The following is a 17,397-nucleotide window of genomic DNA, read 5'->3' on the forward strand; positions in this document are numbered from 1 at the left end:
CACCCGGTCCCGCCCCCAGGTGGCTAGCGAGGGTGCCGCCCGCCTCCCTCCCAGTTCTAGGAGCCTCTTCACGGCAGGCTCCGGACACGAAGGAGAGACGAGCCCAGCCCCGTCTGCTAGAAAGGGCGCCCGGCCCCCGTGGCGGGTGGGAGAAAACGGTGACACTGAAATAGTTCCCGCTGCGGCGAGCGTGACAGTCCTTGAGGCTTCCTCAGAGAAGCCACGTTTGTCAGAAGCATGTGTCAAGCTAAATGGACTTCCAGGGGCTGTATTTAGGGGGTAAATCAAGTACAGAAACAAAGGGGGGCTTGTCGTTCCCCCGGGTGCTGCTTTACTGAATCATCAGCAAAGCCTCTTATCTCCGTTTTGCGGAGAGGCGATCGAGGCACCACGGGGCTAGTGAACGGGCCCGACGTTAAACGCAGGGAAACTGCAAAGCCGGGATCTGGGCAGAAGTCCGACGGTAACGTTCCTCCTTCATCCCGCCAGCCAAGGTGCTCCCGCCGCGGGAACACACCCAGGAAGCGGGTGGATCCGCCCTGTCCAAGGGTTAAGGTTCCCGGACTGTCCCTGTTCTTGACAACTCAATTTTCCCGCTTCTAAGTTAAAAAAACAAACTTCCTGGTGATTCACACTTTTTCACAGCGGGGCCGGCGTGAAGGAAGGACGGGGGCAGTCACTTGGATGTCGTTTGTTGTTTCCGGGGCTCTCGGTGCACCAACACCCTCACACGCACCCCCACTTGGTCTCTCCCGTCTCCCTGTGACATTTAGTCAGGGCGCCGACGCTCAGGACGGTCAGCGCCCGAGGTCACTCCGCACAGGCTTTCCTCGGCTGTCCATTCCCCCGTCAGGAGCCTGCCCTGCGGCTCCCTGCTGTGCTGTCCCCACCCCAAGCTCCGCGTCCGCCTGGGGTACAGGGGCCTCTCTCCAGCCCAAGTGCCCTCACGGTCCCGCAGCCTCTGACGCTCTGTGTTCTGTTTAGGTCGGCGTCTGGAACTCCAACCGTGGGCTCAGCATGATGGGCGGTCACAGAGGCGGGGCCCACGACGTCCCGGACGCGCTGGCCAACCGCACTCTCATCGTCACCACCATCCTGGTAAGTGGGCTGCGTGGGGTTTGGGGCGTCTCACCCAGGGTTCTCTTATCCAGACCCCAGCCTAGACCTCAAAGGACCCCTCAGCTGTCCTCTCCAGGCCAACCGCTGCCTGCAGATTCTGGTTTTCATGGGGTTACTGAGAGCGCGTGTCCCTATTTGAATGTCCCTATTGTTGGTGGCGGGAACCACACCAGGTGTCTGGCCGCTGGGGTCAGACGGGACCCGGGTTCAGCAACCTCGGTACCTGAGTCTGACTAGGACAGAATTCGGAGCCAAGACTAAAACTATAAGAACATTTATTTACAAAACCACACAGGTGGAAGAAGTAATTTGTAGACGACGTGGGCTGAGGAAACCAGGTATAGAGGTAGAGGAAGGGCCCCTGGAGCTGGGGACTGAGGCAGGTAAAGGTGACGCCCCTGGAGGGGGGGAGGAAACGGGAAGGGGAAGGGAAGCCGTGTCCCCGGGAGGAACAGCGCTGGGTCCACCACCCTGAGGGTTTTAAGGGTGGAGATCTTAGGGGAAGGTCTCAGAATATTCAGCAGCTTTCCAGGTGGGTCCTTTCAGGTTGTGGTCTCCACTGGTGGACTGGTCGGCGCCAGGGCAGGGGGTTATTAGTCAGTGCAGCTGGTCCTGGGTCAGCCGAGGCTGGTTCTGCTGCTTTTCTGGGCCTGGAGCTGAGATACAACTGGGGCCTAGATGCTATCTCCAGGGAGGAAAGGTCAGGGGTCCAAACCGCATGACCAGTGACGCGCTAGGGGAGGAAAGGCCGCCCTGGGGGGAGGTCCCGCCCTACAATTGTCCTTTGCTAGGCACCTGGGGCTTTCCGCCCTGGTGACCTTCTCTACCTGGCCGTGGTCCTGGCTCTGGTCATGTCTGTCTAAGAGCCGACCACACTAAGATGGGATTGAATGATCAGCTTCCAACGACTTTCTGGAGATCAGCTCTGCTCCACCCACCCTCCAGCCGTCTCAGCTGGGGCCCCTTTGCTCTCCGGCAGCTGGTTGGCTTCCACCAAGCGAGACTGTGGCAAGATGCCAGGAGAGTGGGGCGGACACGTAAGGAGATTTTTTCCCCTACCTCCCGTTGGCTTTGTCAGAAACTCTCCTCCACGACCGCGGCTCCTGTCCCGGGAGTGATCCATCTCCCAGACCCAGCTGCCCGGGACCCTAGGCGCACGCTTGCCCCCACCCACCCCGGCCCTGAGTGGTAGCACTTCCTAAGGTGGGTCCCTGGGGCCCACACCCCCACCTCCGTCCTGGGCGCCCTTTTCCCTGCTCGCTCCTTGGTGAATAGCCCCTGAACCTTCCCCTGCAAAAGCCCAGGTAGGGGTGCTTCCCGCTTCCTGTTGGAACCCCGGCCACACACCCGTCCGGCCACTGTACCTGCACAGGTGCCCCCTCCCCCTTCCCAGCCCCGACCCACGGGGTAAAGGGCAGGAGTGGCCAAGTCTAAATTCTTTACTTTCGGACATTTCCACTTTTAGAGTCAGACCGATTTATTTCTAAAATCATTAACCTCTGAGACTTGTTCATCCAAAATGAAAACTGTTTTGTGTTTCTGGTGACTACTTCCCTGCCGCTGCCTCCTGGAAATGCAGAGTTTTCTGTTCCCATCAGCGTGTTTGAGGAGAAACCTAAATGGGTCTTAAATATCTGAGAAAAGTGCAATAATGAGGAGAAGTAAAAGGACAGGTCAGCGGCATGGTAACTAATAGAATTTTATGAAATTCTGATTAGTCCAGTGAGAATGGAGGTGGGGGGTCCATGGTCGTAAGAAAATGCCCGTTTTTCGTAGAATCGGGGATTTGTCATTTAGGTGCGGAAGCAAAGAATGGGCAGCTATAAGATTTCAGGTGAGTTCAATTCAGAAAATGAACCTGATGATAAAAAAGACAGAAATACTCCTTAAGTAAGACACCCTGAAGGAAGCCAACCAAAAATGCATAACTAGTGAAACTGAGACCAACTTTGGCCGAGAGATAAGGGAATAAGAATTTTCAGGAACTTGCGGTACAAGGGGTTTTTAGCTGGTTTGGGTTCTCCTCCTGCCAGCAGGCGAAGCTCTCCGATGAAAGCCGGGGGGCGGCCGTGCGCTGGAAGTCCCCACGCCCCGCTCCGCCCGGCGGGGAGTGCCCACGGGACAGGGCTCCGTCCCACCCTTTACTCAGGCGTCCTTTGGAGACAGGAGGGGGGAGGTAACACGTGGACTGTCCTGTTTCTGCAGAGCGTGGGGAGGAGGTGGGTGACCGGTCCCGGCGCTCCCGCGTCTCAGAAATCCTTTTCAGATGCCGTATGGCACCTGGCCCTGGGGGGAGCTTGGGAATGAATCCCGCCTTCCGCCGTAACACGGCTCCCGTGTCCGGTTTTCGTCCTGCAGGAGGAACCCTACGTGATGTACAGGAAGTCGGACAAGCCGCTCTACGGGAACGACAGATTTGAAGGGTATTGCCTCGATCTCCTGAAGGAGTTGTCAAACATTTTGGGATTCATTTATGATGTGACACTCGTCCCCGACGGCAAATACGGAGCCCAGGACGACAGAGGAGAGTGGAACGGAATGGTCAAGGAACTGATAGACCACGTAAGCAAAAGTGCATCCTGCATACAGGGTTCAAATGTCCGCAAAACGCACAGTGAGAAGTGAAAGGAGAGAGAGAGAAAATGGTTGAGTCAGTCAGAAGAAATATTTCACTTTTTCTGAATCATAAAAATGGGTTTAAAAGTAGGAGGAAACCTGGAAGTAGTGTTTGCTTACTTGGAAAGGCAAGTGGGGGCACAAGGCTCTGGGGCGAGTGAACCTGAGCGATTCTCACGTTGAACGGAGACTTCTCCAGTTTGCAGCTCGGAGCAGAGTCACGACTTGCCAGCCAGTTTCAGGATCACGTTGCTCATTCCGTGCTTTTCTCACGTGTTCTTTTCAAAGACGTCATTCTGCGGCGCTTTTGTTCATTTAGTTCCAGAATGTGCACATGCCTGGGTCTGTCTGTCTGTCTGTCTGTCTGTGTGCGCTTGTTTCCTAAAATGTACACTTTCAGCCCTGGCCGGTGTGGCTCAGCGGTAGAGGATCTGCCGCGCACCGAAGGCTCACGGGTTTGATTCCCCACCAAGGGCACGTGCCTGGGTGGCAGGTTGGATCCCCGGCTCCAGTTGGGTTGGGGCACATCCGGGAGGCCACCAGTCGATGTGTCGCTCTCCTATCGATGATGTTTCTCTTTCTCCCTCCCTCCCTCCCTCCCTCCCTCCTACTCTCTAAAAATCAATGGAAAAAACATCCTCAGGTGAAGATTAACAACAACAAAAATACACTTTTATGACAACAACTGTGTGAATCAGCCTGTGTCATAGCAGAGCCAGTTGTCACAGAAGCTTCCCGTGTGGGAAACATCTGGGGTTGAGAGTAAGAACCAGGAAAGGTCCAGGCACTTGCCAGGAAGCTAGGCCCTAAGAAATGACCTTGAACTTGCTCTTGCAGAGGGCTGACCTGGCCGTGGCCCCTCTCACCATCACCTACGTGCGGGAGACGGTCATCGACTTCTCCAAGCCCTTCATGACCCTGGGCATCAGCATTCTCTACCGAAAGCCCAACGGCACCAACCCTGGGGTCTTCTCCTTCCTCAACCCCCTGTCCCCCGACATCTGGATGTACGTGCTCCTCGCCTGCTTGGGGGTCAGCTGTGTGCTCTTCGTGATTGCGAGGTGAGTTCGAGAACCGCTGAACTCCGACCAAGACCTGGGTCGGCCTCGGTTGACCTGTAGGCTCTAGGGGTGGGCGCGGCTGAGGAACTCTAAAGTGGTATCTTAGTTTTGCCTGTGTTCTGTTACGTCAAGGTCTCTCTCATAAAGGCGCAAATAAGTACCTCCTAATTCTCTGTGAAGGTGCTTTTAAAAGACTGTAAGAAAATAATTTTATATTAATATAATGTTATCAGTATTTCAGGCAAGATGGTTATGGACCCATTTCCCTGGATTATGTTACAAGGAAAGCACTGGCTCGGCTGATAAATCTAAAATGTTTCAAGAAGAAAAGCACAATGCTGTCTGTGTATTTGAGCCTTGGGATATTCCACCGGCCAAGCAGGAAGGAGTTCGCTAGGAGTTAGTGCAGCAAACAGGAAACATTGGAATAAAACAAGATTGTGACATTCTCGGGAATAAAGAAAAAGGCCCTAAAATGTTTGTAAATTTTATTTTTAAAAAACATTAGAGAGATAAGAGAATTCTAGAAGTAACTGTGAAAGGAAGCATTTCTTACACTAGAGTCTGGAGGCCTGAAATATTTGCGCTGCTGCCAATGACTCGGGTTAGGCTTTATTTTCTGAGATAACTCTATATTTAACTGTTCTGCTCTACACAGTTCTTCAAAGGGCCTCCGCACCTTTCCATAGATTATATTTTCTAAATACCTTTGATGCTGAATTTAAAGCAGCTATTTTATCTTTCTGCTGACTTGAACATTTGATATCCCTGGATAAGCCATGTAAAAAAAAAATAATTGCTTTTCCATGTCTCCCACTCGTTTTCAATCTTTTTCATCTTTCAGCAGAATGCGGTGAACTTTTTCCCTGATCAATTCTGGTTTCTCCTCCAGGAGTTTCTAAGAGAAATGGCTCTCCATGCCAGCTCTGTGTCGTTGCTCACTGTCTGGTTTTGATTAATGCCAGGTAACTCTTACCCTGATGTAATTACAAAGAAAGGTTAGAAAAATAGCCCAGGTGGGAAGGTCTTAGAGATTCAGGAGGAGACAGAGTCACACTAACGGGAGGTGTGCTCCCAGGTGGGCGTTTGCACATCAGCAGGAAGCGAGTTTTTCTCCACATCTAGCAAAGTGTAACATTCCCAAATCCCAGATTGTTTTCCAAATTTCCGCCAAATGCTGAACTACCTTTAAATAACGACCAAAGCTCTCTTCCCGTACGTCTCACTCAGGAAGGACTAGGTTGACAGTACTGCTCCCGTGGGTGGTTTCATGCCGTAGATCTTTGGTTCTCAGCCTGGAGAGACTTTGTCCCCCAGGGAGATGTTGGACAGCGTTCTGGAAACATTGTCTGGTTGTCGTAATTGAGGGTAGAGGTGCTGCTGGCACCTAGCGGGTAGAGTCCAGGGACCAGGGATGCTGCTAAACACCCTGCAAGACTTGGGGCAGCCCCTGCAACCCGGAGTCGCCCCCAGATGTCAACAGCGCCGAGGAGAGGGGCCATGCTGTGGCTGGTTAGAGATGCCGACCTGGATATCGCACTTTAAGTGATAAGTCACTTACCTCTGGAGGAGCAGTTCTCATCATTGGCTCCCAGTTGAAAGTCCTAGAGCCTAGAATGGCCAGCGAGTAAACGACGACCCGAAGGGGGTGTGCCTCCCACGGTGAACGGGAAATCTCGCGTGGGCTCCTGCGGACACCTCCCCCCTGGGCCCCACGCTGCTGGGTGATGTCAGGGACAGTGGAGGCCCCAGGCAGCGGAGGGCACAGAGGGGTGAGTCCCGCACCCCCGTGGCTCTGCTCTGTCCTGGAGGCGGCAGAGATGCTGATCGTGTGAGAAACCCTGTCATGGTCACACCCCTGGGTCACAGCTAGTGGGAGAAAACGGGTCAGCAGCACCCAGGGGTCTCACAAACGCACGGGTCGAGGGTGCCCCTTTACACTTGACCCCCACTGTGCCTTTAAGTTGCCTGATTTTTGTCACCAGATTATGTCAAAATAGTATAACATTTCGTAGTTTCCCCTCCTTATTTTGTCTGTTTCTCTATCAGCTCTTGGGGACCCACATCCCTACATTTTCTGACTTCTTTCTGTTTCTATTAAGAAAGCAGCCTCCTCCCCCATCAGTACCCCCCCCAGTTCTGCTCACCGACAGCACCGTTTACAGACAAGCTCTCCTCCGTTTACCTTGCTGTCCTGGTCACTGTCTGTCCCCTGTGGCCTCAGAGCAAGTGGAGGTGTTTGCACAGGTGCGGACTTGGAGGCAGCCGGGTGGAGAAACAAAGGGGGTGCCCCCCCCCCTGCACAGGCGCCTGGCCCCGCGTCCACTCTCAGCGGCGTCACCTTCTCCACACCTCGGACCCCATTCCTGCTGCTCTTCCTGAAGCCCCTAAGTAGGTTTTGGAGCAACTCCTGGTTGAGCAGGTTCCCCAGCCCCCCTCTACCTCCCACCTTCGTGGCTGAGACGTGAGCTCGGTCCCTCCACGCGGAGAAGCTCCGAGAGGCTCTGCCACCACCTTGCGATTAGCATTCCCATCAGGGACCCAGGGACGAAACAGTTAATCTTGTAATCGTCTCTCTCCAGGAGGCTTTGACTTTGTGCTCTGAAGTGTATCCTTTCAAGTCCTTTTAAAGAGGAAAACTGAAGCGTCCCTGGGTTTAGGCTAATGCGCTCGCTAGAGAGATGCTTAAAAATCACTTGCTGAACCGACTGGTTTATGAGGCTGAACGTCAGTGGCGCAAACTCAAGGGAACTACGTAAAAGTCTCGGTTGCTCTGACTTGTCACAGGTGCGCACGCCGGTGTTTGGGTTTGGCGGTTGACATGTTTTCACATTATTTTTTGAAAAACATTTAACCCGAGAAATGATGCCTATTATTATGAACACACAATTTAAATAGACTAACAATCCAGATATAATCTCCGCGTATATCTTATGATATATGTTTGTGGTCTTAGATATAAGCATTTTTAAGTTAGTATCTGGCAAGAAGGGAAATCGAGACGACCCGGGGCTGTCTCGCTGTGGTTGTTACACAAACCCAGCCGGTGCAGAGGTTCGGGTAGAGCTCCCTCCTTTAAAGCTGGCAGATCTCCTGCCCTCGGTGAAGCCCAACGTCCACTCCCAGCCGTCAAGGGTCCTCGATTAAAGATCCTCCGTATGATCATTTTGTGTTTCCCTGTAAACGCCAGGCAAAAGGAACCCTTACATTTTAATGTAAAGCTGCTCTTTCATGGGCAAGGTTTATTGTGGTTCCTTTTCATTCTCGCCCGAGGGTGTTTTTTCCAGTGACTTTTAGAGAGTGGGGAGGAGGGAGGGAGAGAAATGGATGAGAGAGACCCAGCGACTGGCTGCCTCCCGCACTCGACCTGACTGGGGCCGGGAACTGAACCTGCAGCCCAGGTGTGTGCCCTGGACCAGGAATCGAACCTGGGACCCTTTGGTACGGGGGCTGACGTCTAACCGCTGGCCCACACGGCCAGGGCCATACCTAGGCTTTGACACAGGCTCTCAGCCCAGGTGTCCCCCTGTCACGTTGCTGGAGACCAGCCTCGATCGGGGTCAGCAGCTCAGAACGTCGCTGGCGAAGTTCCCGTGTGAGACTCTCCCCCGGACCTTCGGAGGCCGGCAGTCCTCAGGCAGGTTTTGGGAATTTCAGGCTGAAATTCCTACCTTTGGGCGCAGGGAGCCTGTTGCACCTACAGGGCTGTGTCTGGAAGGGCAGCTCTGTGGGGCCTTCAGAGAGGGAGGTGGTGAGCTCCCCGGCCGTCACCCGTCAGAGCTTCCGTGGGGAGAAATGCCGACACCAGGGCGCGTGGCTGCCGGTTTACGGCCTGTTTGGAAAAACTCCTCCTGAGTGCAGGAGCCTCCCCATGTACTGCAATTAATATTTTTAAGTGACGGCGCAGGCGGCGATGGTATTGTCCGAGCAACGGCAGCTCTCGTCCGCATATTGCTTCAATTAGTAGGTTCATTAACATGGGGGTTCATTTCCTCCGCTCAGCCCACTTCTCCGGTTAGGAGAGTGTATAAATTCAAAACTTAATTATGTTGCTGAAACAGTAATTAAAATGTGTTGGCCTGGCATTGTCGCTTAATTTCACAGGAACCACGGTGTGCCCTGCAGCTGTGGGCAAGGGGTCGGTGCCATCAAGTGGGGTAACTGGTGAGGCTTCACCCCCCCCAACACTTGATGAGCAGAGTTTGTACCTTCCAGGAGTCTGGGGCTTAGAAAATGGCTTTTCTTTTTTCTTTCTTTTTTTTTAATAATATGTTTTTTATTGATTTTAGAGAGAGAGGGAGAGAGACAGAGAAACATCAGCGAGAGCGATACATGGATCGGCTGCCTCCTGTGCGCCCCCTCCTGGGCATGGAGCCTGAAACCCGGGCATGTGCCCTGACCCGGAATCGAACCCGTGACCTCTTGGTGCAGGGACAGTGCTCAACCACTGAGCCACACCGGCTGGCGAGGTGGCTTTTCACTAAGAGGAGCTGCCTGCCCAGCTCCCTGTGCGTGATTCACACTGTGCCCTCCCCTTTCCTATCGATGACGGAGTCTCCTGAACCCCGCTCGCCCCCAGTGCCCAGCCTGCGGTTTGCCTGGTGGCTGGGGAGCACTCGTGCGTCCCCCGGTGCGATGGTGTTTCGGGGTAACGCCAACACTCCTGCTCACGCGCTGAGCCTCTGTGCCGAGAGCTCCTGCGTTTTAAATCATCTCCGGATCACTCTGTGCAGCGTTTGCTGATGTCTCTGGAACCATAAGTGCCCCTTGGCAAGATAAAAGAACCTATTAAGTCCCCCAGATTTTTATGTTAACACACTTCAGAAACATCTGGAGTCTCTCCTTAAAGCTAAGGAAACTGAGGCCAGAGATGTTAAGTGCCTCGTTCAAGGCCGACTTCCTAACCAGGGTTGGCGATCAAGTGACCACAGTCCATCCTGAAAACAGTTAAGGTAACAGCAGCTGAAGAGGGGCTCTGGCCGGTGTGGTGCAGTTGGCTGGGCGTCGTCCAAGCACCAAAAGGCCGCCAGTTCGATTCCCATCAGGGCACGTGCCTGGGTTGTGGCTCCATCCCCAGCGGGGGCAGCTGATCGGTGTTACGCTCTCGCATAGACGTTACTCTCCCTCTCGCTTCCTCTCTCTCTCAAAATCAATAAAAAAATCTTTAAAAAAAACAAACACCCGAAGAGGGCTTCTGAACCTGATGCTCTGCGGTGGGACGTGCTGTGGAGTTGGCGCTAATGACCCCCTCCGCCTGGTGGGGACACTTTGAAGCTTAAGCTCTGTCTCTTCATATAAGGATTGTGACTTGTGTTTATATGAACTGCCCCAAAATACTTAACCACTCCAAAACCCAGACCTTCCTTTTGTTCACTAATTTTGCTCAGCCTTGCAGCTCCGTGGATGCGCTGTAAACTCACCAGACCACGTAGGTCCCTTTCAAGCTTCTGTCCACGGACGCCCTTGAAGGCAGGTCCCCTCGTCCTCGAATCTCCCGCACACGGCGTCCCCACGCTGTAGCTGGTGCGACCACTGTGTGTCCCTGGCGTGGCTACTTGGTGGGGCGAACACTGGGAGGGAGTGAACCTTTCTTTATGGTCCATTTAGTTCCGTAAAATGAAAATGAGTCGGCTCAGAAGAGCCCGGCAGACGTGGGTCTGAGGACCTAGAATGAGAAGTTGGGTGAGTTGAATCGCCTGACGGCCCCTTGCGGCTGGCCGGCCGCGGCTGTGAGTGCGTGACCGTGGCCGCCGTTCGGGGTGACGCTGGGTTTTCTGCATCGCTCAGCGGGTGTCTTTCTCTGACGTTGATGGACTGTCTCTGTTGACCACAGGTTCACGCCCTACGAGTGGTATAACCCCCACCCCTGCAACCCCGACTCGGACGTGGTGGAGAACAATTTTACTTTGCTGAACAGTTTCTGGTTCGGAGTTGGAGCCCTCATGCAGCAAGGTACCTCGGCCGCCCCCCACGCCCCACGGTCTGCGGACGGGCTTCCGCGCGGTAAACTCCACGGCGCAGAGGCCAGGCTCAGGGGCTGTCGTGGGAATTAAAATATAGACCCCGACTTCCTGGGCAGTTCCAGACATAGCAGAGCCAAAAATGCGGCCCAAGGGAACTTCTTTGCTGTGTGTCTGAAATAAGGCTTCTCTCAAGCAATGAATGCAAATTTTCCTAGAGGGGAGTCAAAAAAAACGCACCTGAGAAATTGTTTGCAGATTTGCCTGGACGGAGGTATCAGTCTCCTCCTTTCAGCCGTAACCCCGCCAGTCAGGGGTTTGAGAGGAGTGGAGCTGGTGCCTTTGAAAATTAAGTTGACTGAACATTCTTCCTAAAACCGTCACCTAATTTCCACTCCGACAGACCGACTGGGAGTCATCTCAGCTCCCAGGGGACTTTCTCCGAAGCTCCCTCACCGGGTAGAGCAACAGCCACCAGGAGGGGTTGGGAGATAAAACTCCAACCATAGAAATACAACGTATTTTACACATTTTGATAATCGGGGGGATTTTTATGTTGTTGGAAGGGGGAGAAGTGAGTTGTTTCAACCTTTGGAGGAAATCTAGCTCTTTCGTGGGTTTTTCTCAGCTTTGGTCCCGGGCATCCCACCTGGAAAGTGCTTCCCCAGATTAAACACATTAATCGAAGGAAACCACAGGTCACAGGTGCTGCTCTGTTTGCAACACCTGCTGATTGGACAGTAAGCTGCAAAATAAGTTGGAAAAGGAAAATTTAACTGGGGTACATAGGGTGTCCCCCAAAAATGTATACGCACACTTTGAATAATTACAAAGGCAGGTTTATTAACATACATTTCATTTGCAAAATTGTGCTATCAGCTGTTAACGTGTGTCTACATTTTTGGGGACAAACCACGTTTGTGACGGGCGAGCCCCAAGGCGTCTCATGAGGGAGCCCTTATACCGCTTGAAACGTCCGTATTCTGTCCCCGTGTGGAAATACCCAGTAGTGGAGGTAAGTGGGAGAATCTTCTCACCGCGAGTCAAGCGCAGTTCATGTGACCGCGGCTAAGCAGGCGTAGGTGCGGCCCCTGGTTCCCTAGACGTCGCCTGCGTGAATCTGGAGAATAGAGAAGTATCCACCCTGCAGGAAACCCCTTAGAAGCCGTCTGTGCTGTACCAGAGCGCGTGCAGTCCAGGGCATTTACGGGCGAGCGGTTACCTCCGGCGAGTGAAGGGGCCCCTCGCCCAGGGCGGGCCTCCCTGTGGGGCTGGGACAGGAAAGGCGCCGGGCCCACAGAGAACCCCGCAGGGCGCGTGGCGCCCCTGCCCCGGCCGTCTCCTCCCGCCCCCTGCTTGGAGTTCACCACCTCCGGCAGCAGACCGTGGGGTGCGGTGTCTGCCGTCACCACGGCCGGAGTAAATGACAGTCAGCCCCAGCCAGGCTCTGCTCGTGCTTCACGAAGTCGAAAAGCATTCCTCAGGTGACCCAGCATCACCGCCTTCAGATCTGCGGCCTGGTGACGGCCGGTCATCTGTCCTCGCAGGTGGCCCTGGGCCGGTAGCTCCCTTCAGTTCTGACTCTTGCGCTCGCTCCCGTTGGCAGAAGCTTGTCACTGTCCCCGATTGGAAGCCATCTGTCGAATTTCCCTTTCAATGTGACGGTCAGACGCGCTCTTTCCTGCGCGGCGCGGGCGGAGTCTGGACGGGACTGGCTGTCATGTTCCCGCTAACAGGCGCTGGGACTCGTCAGCAAGGATTGGGTCTCATCCCAAACGTTCCCCAAAACGCTTTGCTTGACTCTCGTTGTTTCCATAACTTCATTCTCTCGAGCTGTGAACTCGCACAGTCGTTTCTCCTGGAGGGAAGCCATTGCCAAGTATTTCACTTAATGTTGACAGTCGTGAAAGTCAGAAAATTGCGTGAAAATAACAAGCCCGGTGAAATGTATAGAAGTGTAACTCGTACCATCTACTGAGGGTTTAAAATGTAACCTGAGTAGTTTTCTACTGGTTATGTTTTAATTCCCAAGACAACTTTATCCAAAAGTATAAATACGTATTTTAAGTGTGATAGCTGTGAATTTATACTATTTTTATTAGTTGGCAATGGTTGGTTCTCCATCTGTCTGTCCAGTTCTACTGTTGTATAAAACATTATATAAGTAATGGACCTGAAACCTTACCTTTCCATGAATGCATCCAAATAACACAAGGGTGAATTTACGGCAGAAAAGCTATACCTACAAGCTAAGAAAATATACCTATTAGCTCTACTGCTTATTTCCCATGGCTATTTTATGAAATAAATGCTATTTTAATGATAACCAACTAAAGATCTAAAATAACATCCCGCTGCCACGAGGCAGCTCAGTCAATTAAGTACAAAGATACGAGGCAACCTTGGGCAGTAAACACACCCACCCCAGGCACACAAATCCCATTAAGCCACAAGATTAAAACAACAGCAACAAACTCTCCCACCAAGTCCTCGGAGGCAGTTTAGTGGAAACTATTATAAATCTGTGTAATATTATACACCCAAATTCAAACAAAAAAACAAAGGAAGGAACTGCAACCGCAGTGAAATGTTTATTTAGCTCATTAAAAGAGGGTCCAGCCCAAAGATAGCTAATATCCTGAGAAGAAACATCCGTTAATTCAGAGCCTCTGTCAGCCGTGACCTGCTCGCCGAGAGCCTCGAGCTGGCTTTGATTCCACGAGGAATATGTATGTGTCTGTGGATAGATTCGACTTGAGCATAAAGTCATTTATTTGTAGGTAGCTGAACTCCAATTTTCCTCTATCTGAAACCACGAACTACAAAACAAACAATCAGAATAGTGAGTCTTCAGACCAGAGGTTTCACCTGCTATACTTTAAAAAATATATATGTGTGTTTTTATTGATTTCAGAGAGAAGAAAGGAGAGGGAGAGAGAGAGAAACATCAGTGATGAGAGTCACTGATCGGCTGCCTCCTGCCCGCCCCCGACTGGGGATCGAGCCGGTAACCTGGGCCTGTGCCCCGACCGGGAATCGAACCGCAATCTCCTGGATCCCAGCCCGATGCTCACCTGCTGACCACACTGCCGGGCTCACCTGCTGCACTTCAACCCTTTGGATTTTTTAACTTGGGTGTTTTAAATGCTCACATAAACTCTGAGACACCTCCAAGTTCAGGGAGGAAATGCTGAGCGCAGAACCGATGGTGAATTTTAGGCAAGCGGATTTCCCAAAATCTACCCAGGGATCGGTGTGACTGGAGCGAGCTCTGCCTGCGCCCCCTGCCCCTCTGAATCCTCTTGCTGGGTTTACGGAGGCCCCAAAGCCCAGTCGGACCCAGTGTCTGAGCCAGAGAATTTCCAAAGATGTTTCTCCGCCTTGTCAGAAAGCTCGGCCCTCACACCCTGTCTTTCAGAGAGAAGGGCTTTCTTGGTAAACACGTTATTTGCCTCTATTTTATCTTTTACAAATAACCAGGAGTCATCGACCGTACAATGTGTGTTTTTACCAAGAAGGGTCCCTTTCACCTGAGAAACAGCCCATCTTTGAAGCCTAAACTTTGAGAAATAGCACTTAATTTAAGGGCAGAATTATGCTTTTCAGCGAATATAGTCTTTTCAGTCAAGTAAGACTCTACATTAGAAAAAATTAATTTGACTCTAAAAATAAGACAATAAAAAATGATTCCTCTTCTCTCAAGCCTGCCTGCATCTTTACCCAACTCGATTTGTAAAATCCCAACGTCATTAAAGCACATGAGATAAACGGTATAACATGTTAATCTTCTGAGAGGCTCTCACATATTTAACCTCAAACAAAAACACGTTAGCATTTCAAAGCTTTGTAGTTGTACAAAGACATAGAACCGTTTATTTAACACAGTGAGACGCACATTAGACGGTAATAAAAGGCCAGAAGTCTGGGGTTGACTTTTCGACAAAAACAAACCAACAAATTCAAGACAGAGCAGCTAAGTGAACCCTGTAAGTTTTAGACGTAGATTATCTCAGGGTTAAAACCACTTATTGCCGTCAAGTGTTCATAAATTACACTTTAAGCAACAGGAGTGATTCATGATAAGAGATCATTTAAATTTTAATTTAAAAAATCCATTTTCTTTTAAAAAAAAATACATCAATTTTACCTACGCACAAGGCCTCTCTTTGATGGCGTCTTTGATGGGTTTACAATTTTTATGCCACAGAAACGCATCCTACCCCCGAGGCTGGCTCAGCCGTGTGTTTCTCCCTGTCCTAACCGGCTGACGCTCTCCCTCTGGTGCTGCCACCACAGGCTCGGAGCTGATGCCCAGAGCCCTCTCCACCAGGATAGTCGGAGGGATATGGTGGTTTTTCACCCTCATCATCATTTCGTCCTACACGGCCAACCTGGCCGCCTTCCTGACCGTGGAGAGGATGGAGTCCCCCATAGACTCAGCGGACGACCTGGCCAAGCAAACCAAGATCGAGTACGGGGCGGTCAGGGACGGCTCGACCATGAGCTTCTTCAAGGTAAGAGACGGCGGGTCCTCGGCCGCCATCCCGTGCTGGGGGAGGGGAACGGGGACTGCGGGAGTCTCCCCTAGAACAAGGGATATTGGGCACAGTTTTGGGGAGAATATAAAAATTTTAATGACCATGTGCCCCCAGCAGTGAGCATAAAGCAATGTCTTTGGTTCCTCTACTCCCAGTTTAACGCACTCAGACCAGGGATCAGCAGCTCGGCATCTTCAAGATCCTCTCTTGCCTTTATACCAGAGACGGACAAAAAATGCTGTTTTCTGAAGACAGTCTAAGACCCATTAATTCACCATTCATGCATGGAACCCACAAAAATAAAGATCCCTTCACCTGAAGTTCTGACAGCCAGAATATGTGAGTCTGTTTGGTGACATAGGCCCAGGTGACCAGTAAACGTGTTGATAGGGATGTTTATTTGGAGAATTAGAACGAGAAGAGTCCCAGGAGACCCCAGTCTCGTGCGGTCTCAGCAGCCGGGACAGAGCGCCCAGCGAGGCCGGAGGTCTCCAGGGGCCTGAGCACCTCCGGAGGCACCGAAGGAGAACTGAGTTCGAGCCCATGCAGATTCAGGGTCACGTGAATGTCACTGTTCCCGTCTCTAATGAAAGGATGTCTGCCTTCCTTATGGAATAAGCCTCGGTGCTTTTATTGTTAAATCTCAGGTCCTAGAGCTCCCGGGGGGGGGGGGGGAGGTGGGTTTTAATAGATCCATGGAGGTTTAGAGAGATGGCAGAGCCAGCCCTTTGCTTTACCCCCAAAGAGAACGGAGCCTGAATCATCCGTTCAGAGTCGCTGGGCTCAGGAGAGACGGGCGGGAACCTTCCTGTAAGAGGCAACTGTGGGGGGAAATGAAAACAGCAGGTGTAACCAAAATAAACTGCACCTCTGCCAAGTTTCACACCCAAAGTACCATAAATGAAGGTGCTGCCCCAGGATTCAGTGGGAAAAGTTTTGAAGAATATTAATTTAGAAACAAAAGCTAAGGGCAAGAAAGAGTGAACATTCTGCTTGTGTGACAGGATTAGTTCACCAAAATAGCCACCGCCTGTGTCGTAAATTTAGTTTAACAACTATTACTAAAAACTTACTTTATTTTAAGAGTGAACATCCCCCCAGGGGTTTATCAAAAAGCAGAGTAATGTAGAGAGTTAGGGTTTGTGCCGTGGCTGGTGTTGCTCAGTGGTTAGAGCACCAGCCTGCTCACCAAAGGGTTGAGGGTTCGATTCTTGGTCAAGGGCACATACCTGGGTTGCAGGTTCCATCCCCAGCCTCTTTCCGGGTGCGTGGGAGGAAACTGATCAATGTGTCTCTCTCACATCGATGTTTCCCTCCCTCCCTCCCTTCCACTCTCTTTAAAAAAAAAAAAATCAATGGAAAAAAAATCCTCCAGTGAGGATTCACAAAACAAAAAAAGGTTAGGATTGGCTTTTCTTCTATGTTAAAAAGATCTTTAGACAGTTTTTCATTTGAAGAAACATGTCATCAACTTGATGAGGGGAAGGATGGTGATTGTCTCTTCCCTGGACAAGTGTGGTTTTGAGGACACGCGACTAACTCCGTGTCCCCCAAGCTTCTGAAAGGTGGGCTGTTGTGAAATCACAGTGCGAAGAGAACCAGGCCAGGGATTCATCTCGAACTCAGAAACCAGGGACGTCGCCCGAGGGACACACGTGCACGTACACATGCTTTTCTGGGAACAGCAGCACTTTGTTGCCCTGTGTGTGCTGAGAAGATGCTTCTTATTGGAGGTTTTCTTGACCTGAGTGGAGATGGTCCCCATCGGGCCCCAAGAAGGGACCAACGTGCCGGTTTAGATGCAGTTTTCTTAGTCACGCAGCAGCTTGAGAGAGGGCGGGCGTTGTTCTGGGGGGAGGGGGCGAAACGTTAATGTTGAGCCGGCTCAGGACCAGGTCCCTGTGGCCACAGTTGCTGTCACCCAGTGTCTCCGGTGGAAGACCCGGGACCGGTCATCTCCCTCGTGGGATAACCCAGTTTAAGGGCCCCGAGCGTGGGACCCTCTGCAGCCTTCTGACGGCTCGCCTCCCTCAAGGGGAAACTAAGTCGGATTTAGCCCTTGCTCTTTTTTTGCAAATAAATTCCATCTTGATAAATAAGGTC

The 17,397-nt window shown here is 51.8% G+C and overlaps 1 protein-coding gene across 1 annotated transcript in view; it reads left to right on the plus strand.

Moving 5' to 3' along the window:
• GRIK1 (glutamate ionotropic receptor kainate type subunit 1) overlaps nucleotides 1–17,397 on the plus strand; it is a 121,559-nt gene that overhangs the window by 83,918 nt on the left and 20,244 nt on the right. Inside the window, exons 12-16 of the mRNA XM_016216503.2 lie at nucleotides 985–1,098; nucleotides 3,478–3,681; nucleotides 4,573–4,796; nucleotides 10,630–10,748; nucleotides 15,053–15,270. Coding sequence (XP_016071989.2) covers nucleotides 985–1,098; nucleotides 3,478–3,681; nucleotides 4,573–4,796; nucleotides 10,630–10,748; nucleotides 15,053–15,270 — 879 coding nt within the window. The remainder of the gene's footprint in view (nucleotides 1–984; nucleotides 1,099–3,477; nucleotides 3,682–4,572; nucleotides 4,797–10,629; nucleotides 10,749–15,052; nucleotides 15,271–17,397) is intronic.

Source organism: Miniopterus natalensis, chromosome 6 (assembly GCF_054644295.1).
Source record: "Miniopterus natalensis isolate mMinNat1 chromosome 6, mMinNat1.hap1, whole genome shotgun sequence".
NCBI classification, from domain to species: domain Eukaryota; kingdom Metazoa; phylum Chordata; class Mammalia; order Chiroptera; family Miniopteridae; genus Miniopterus; species Miniopterus natalensis.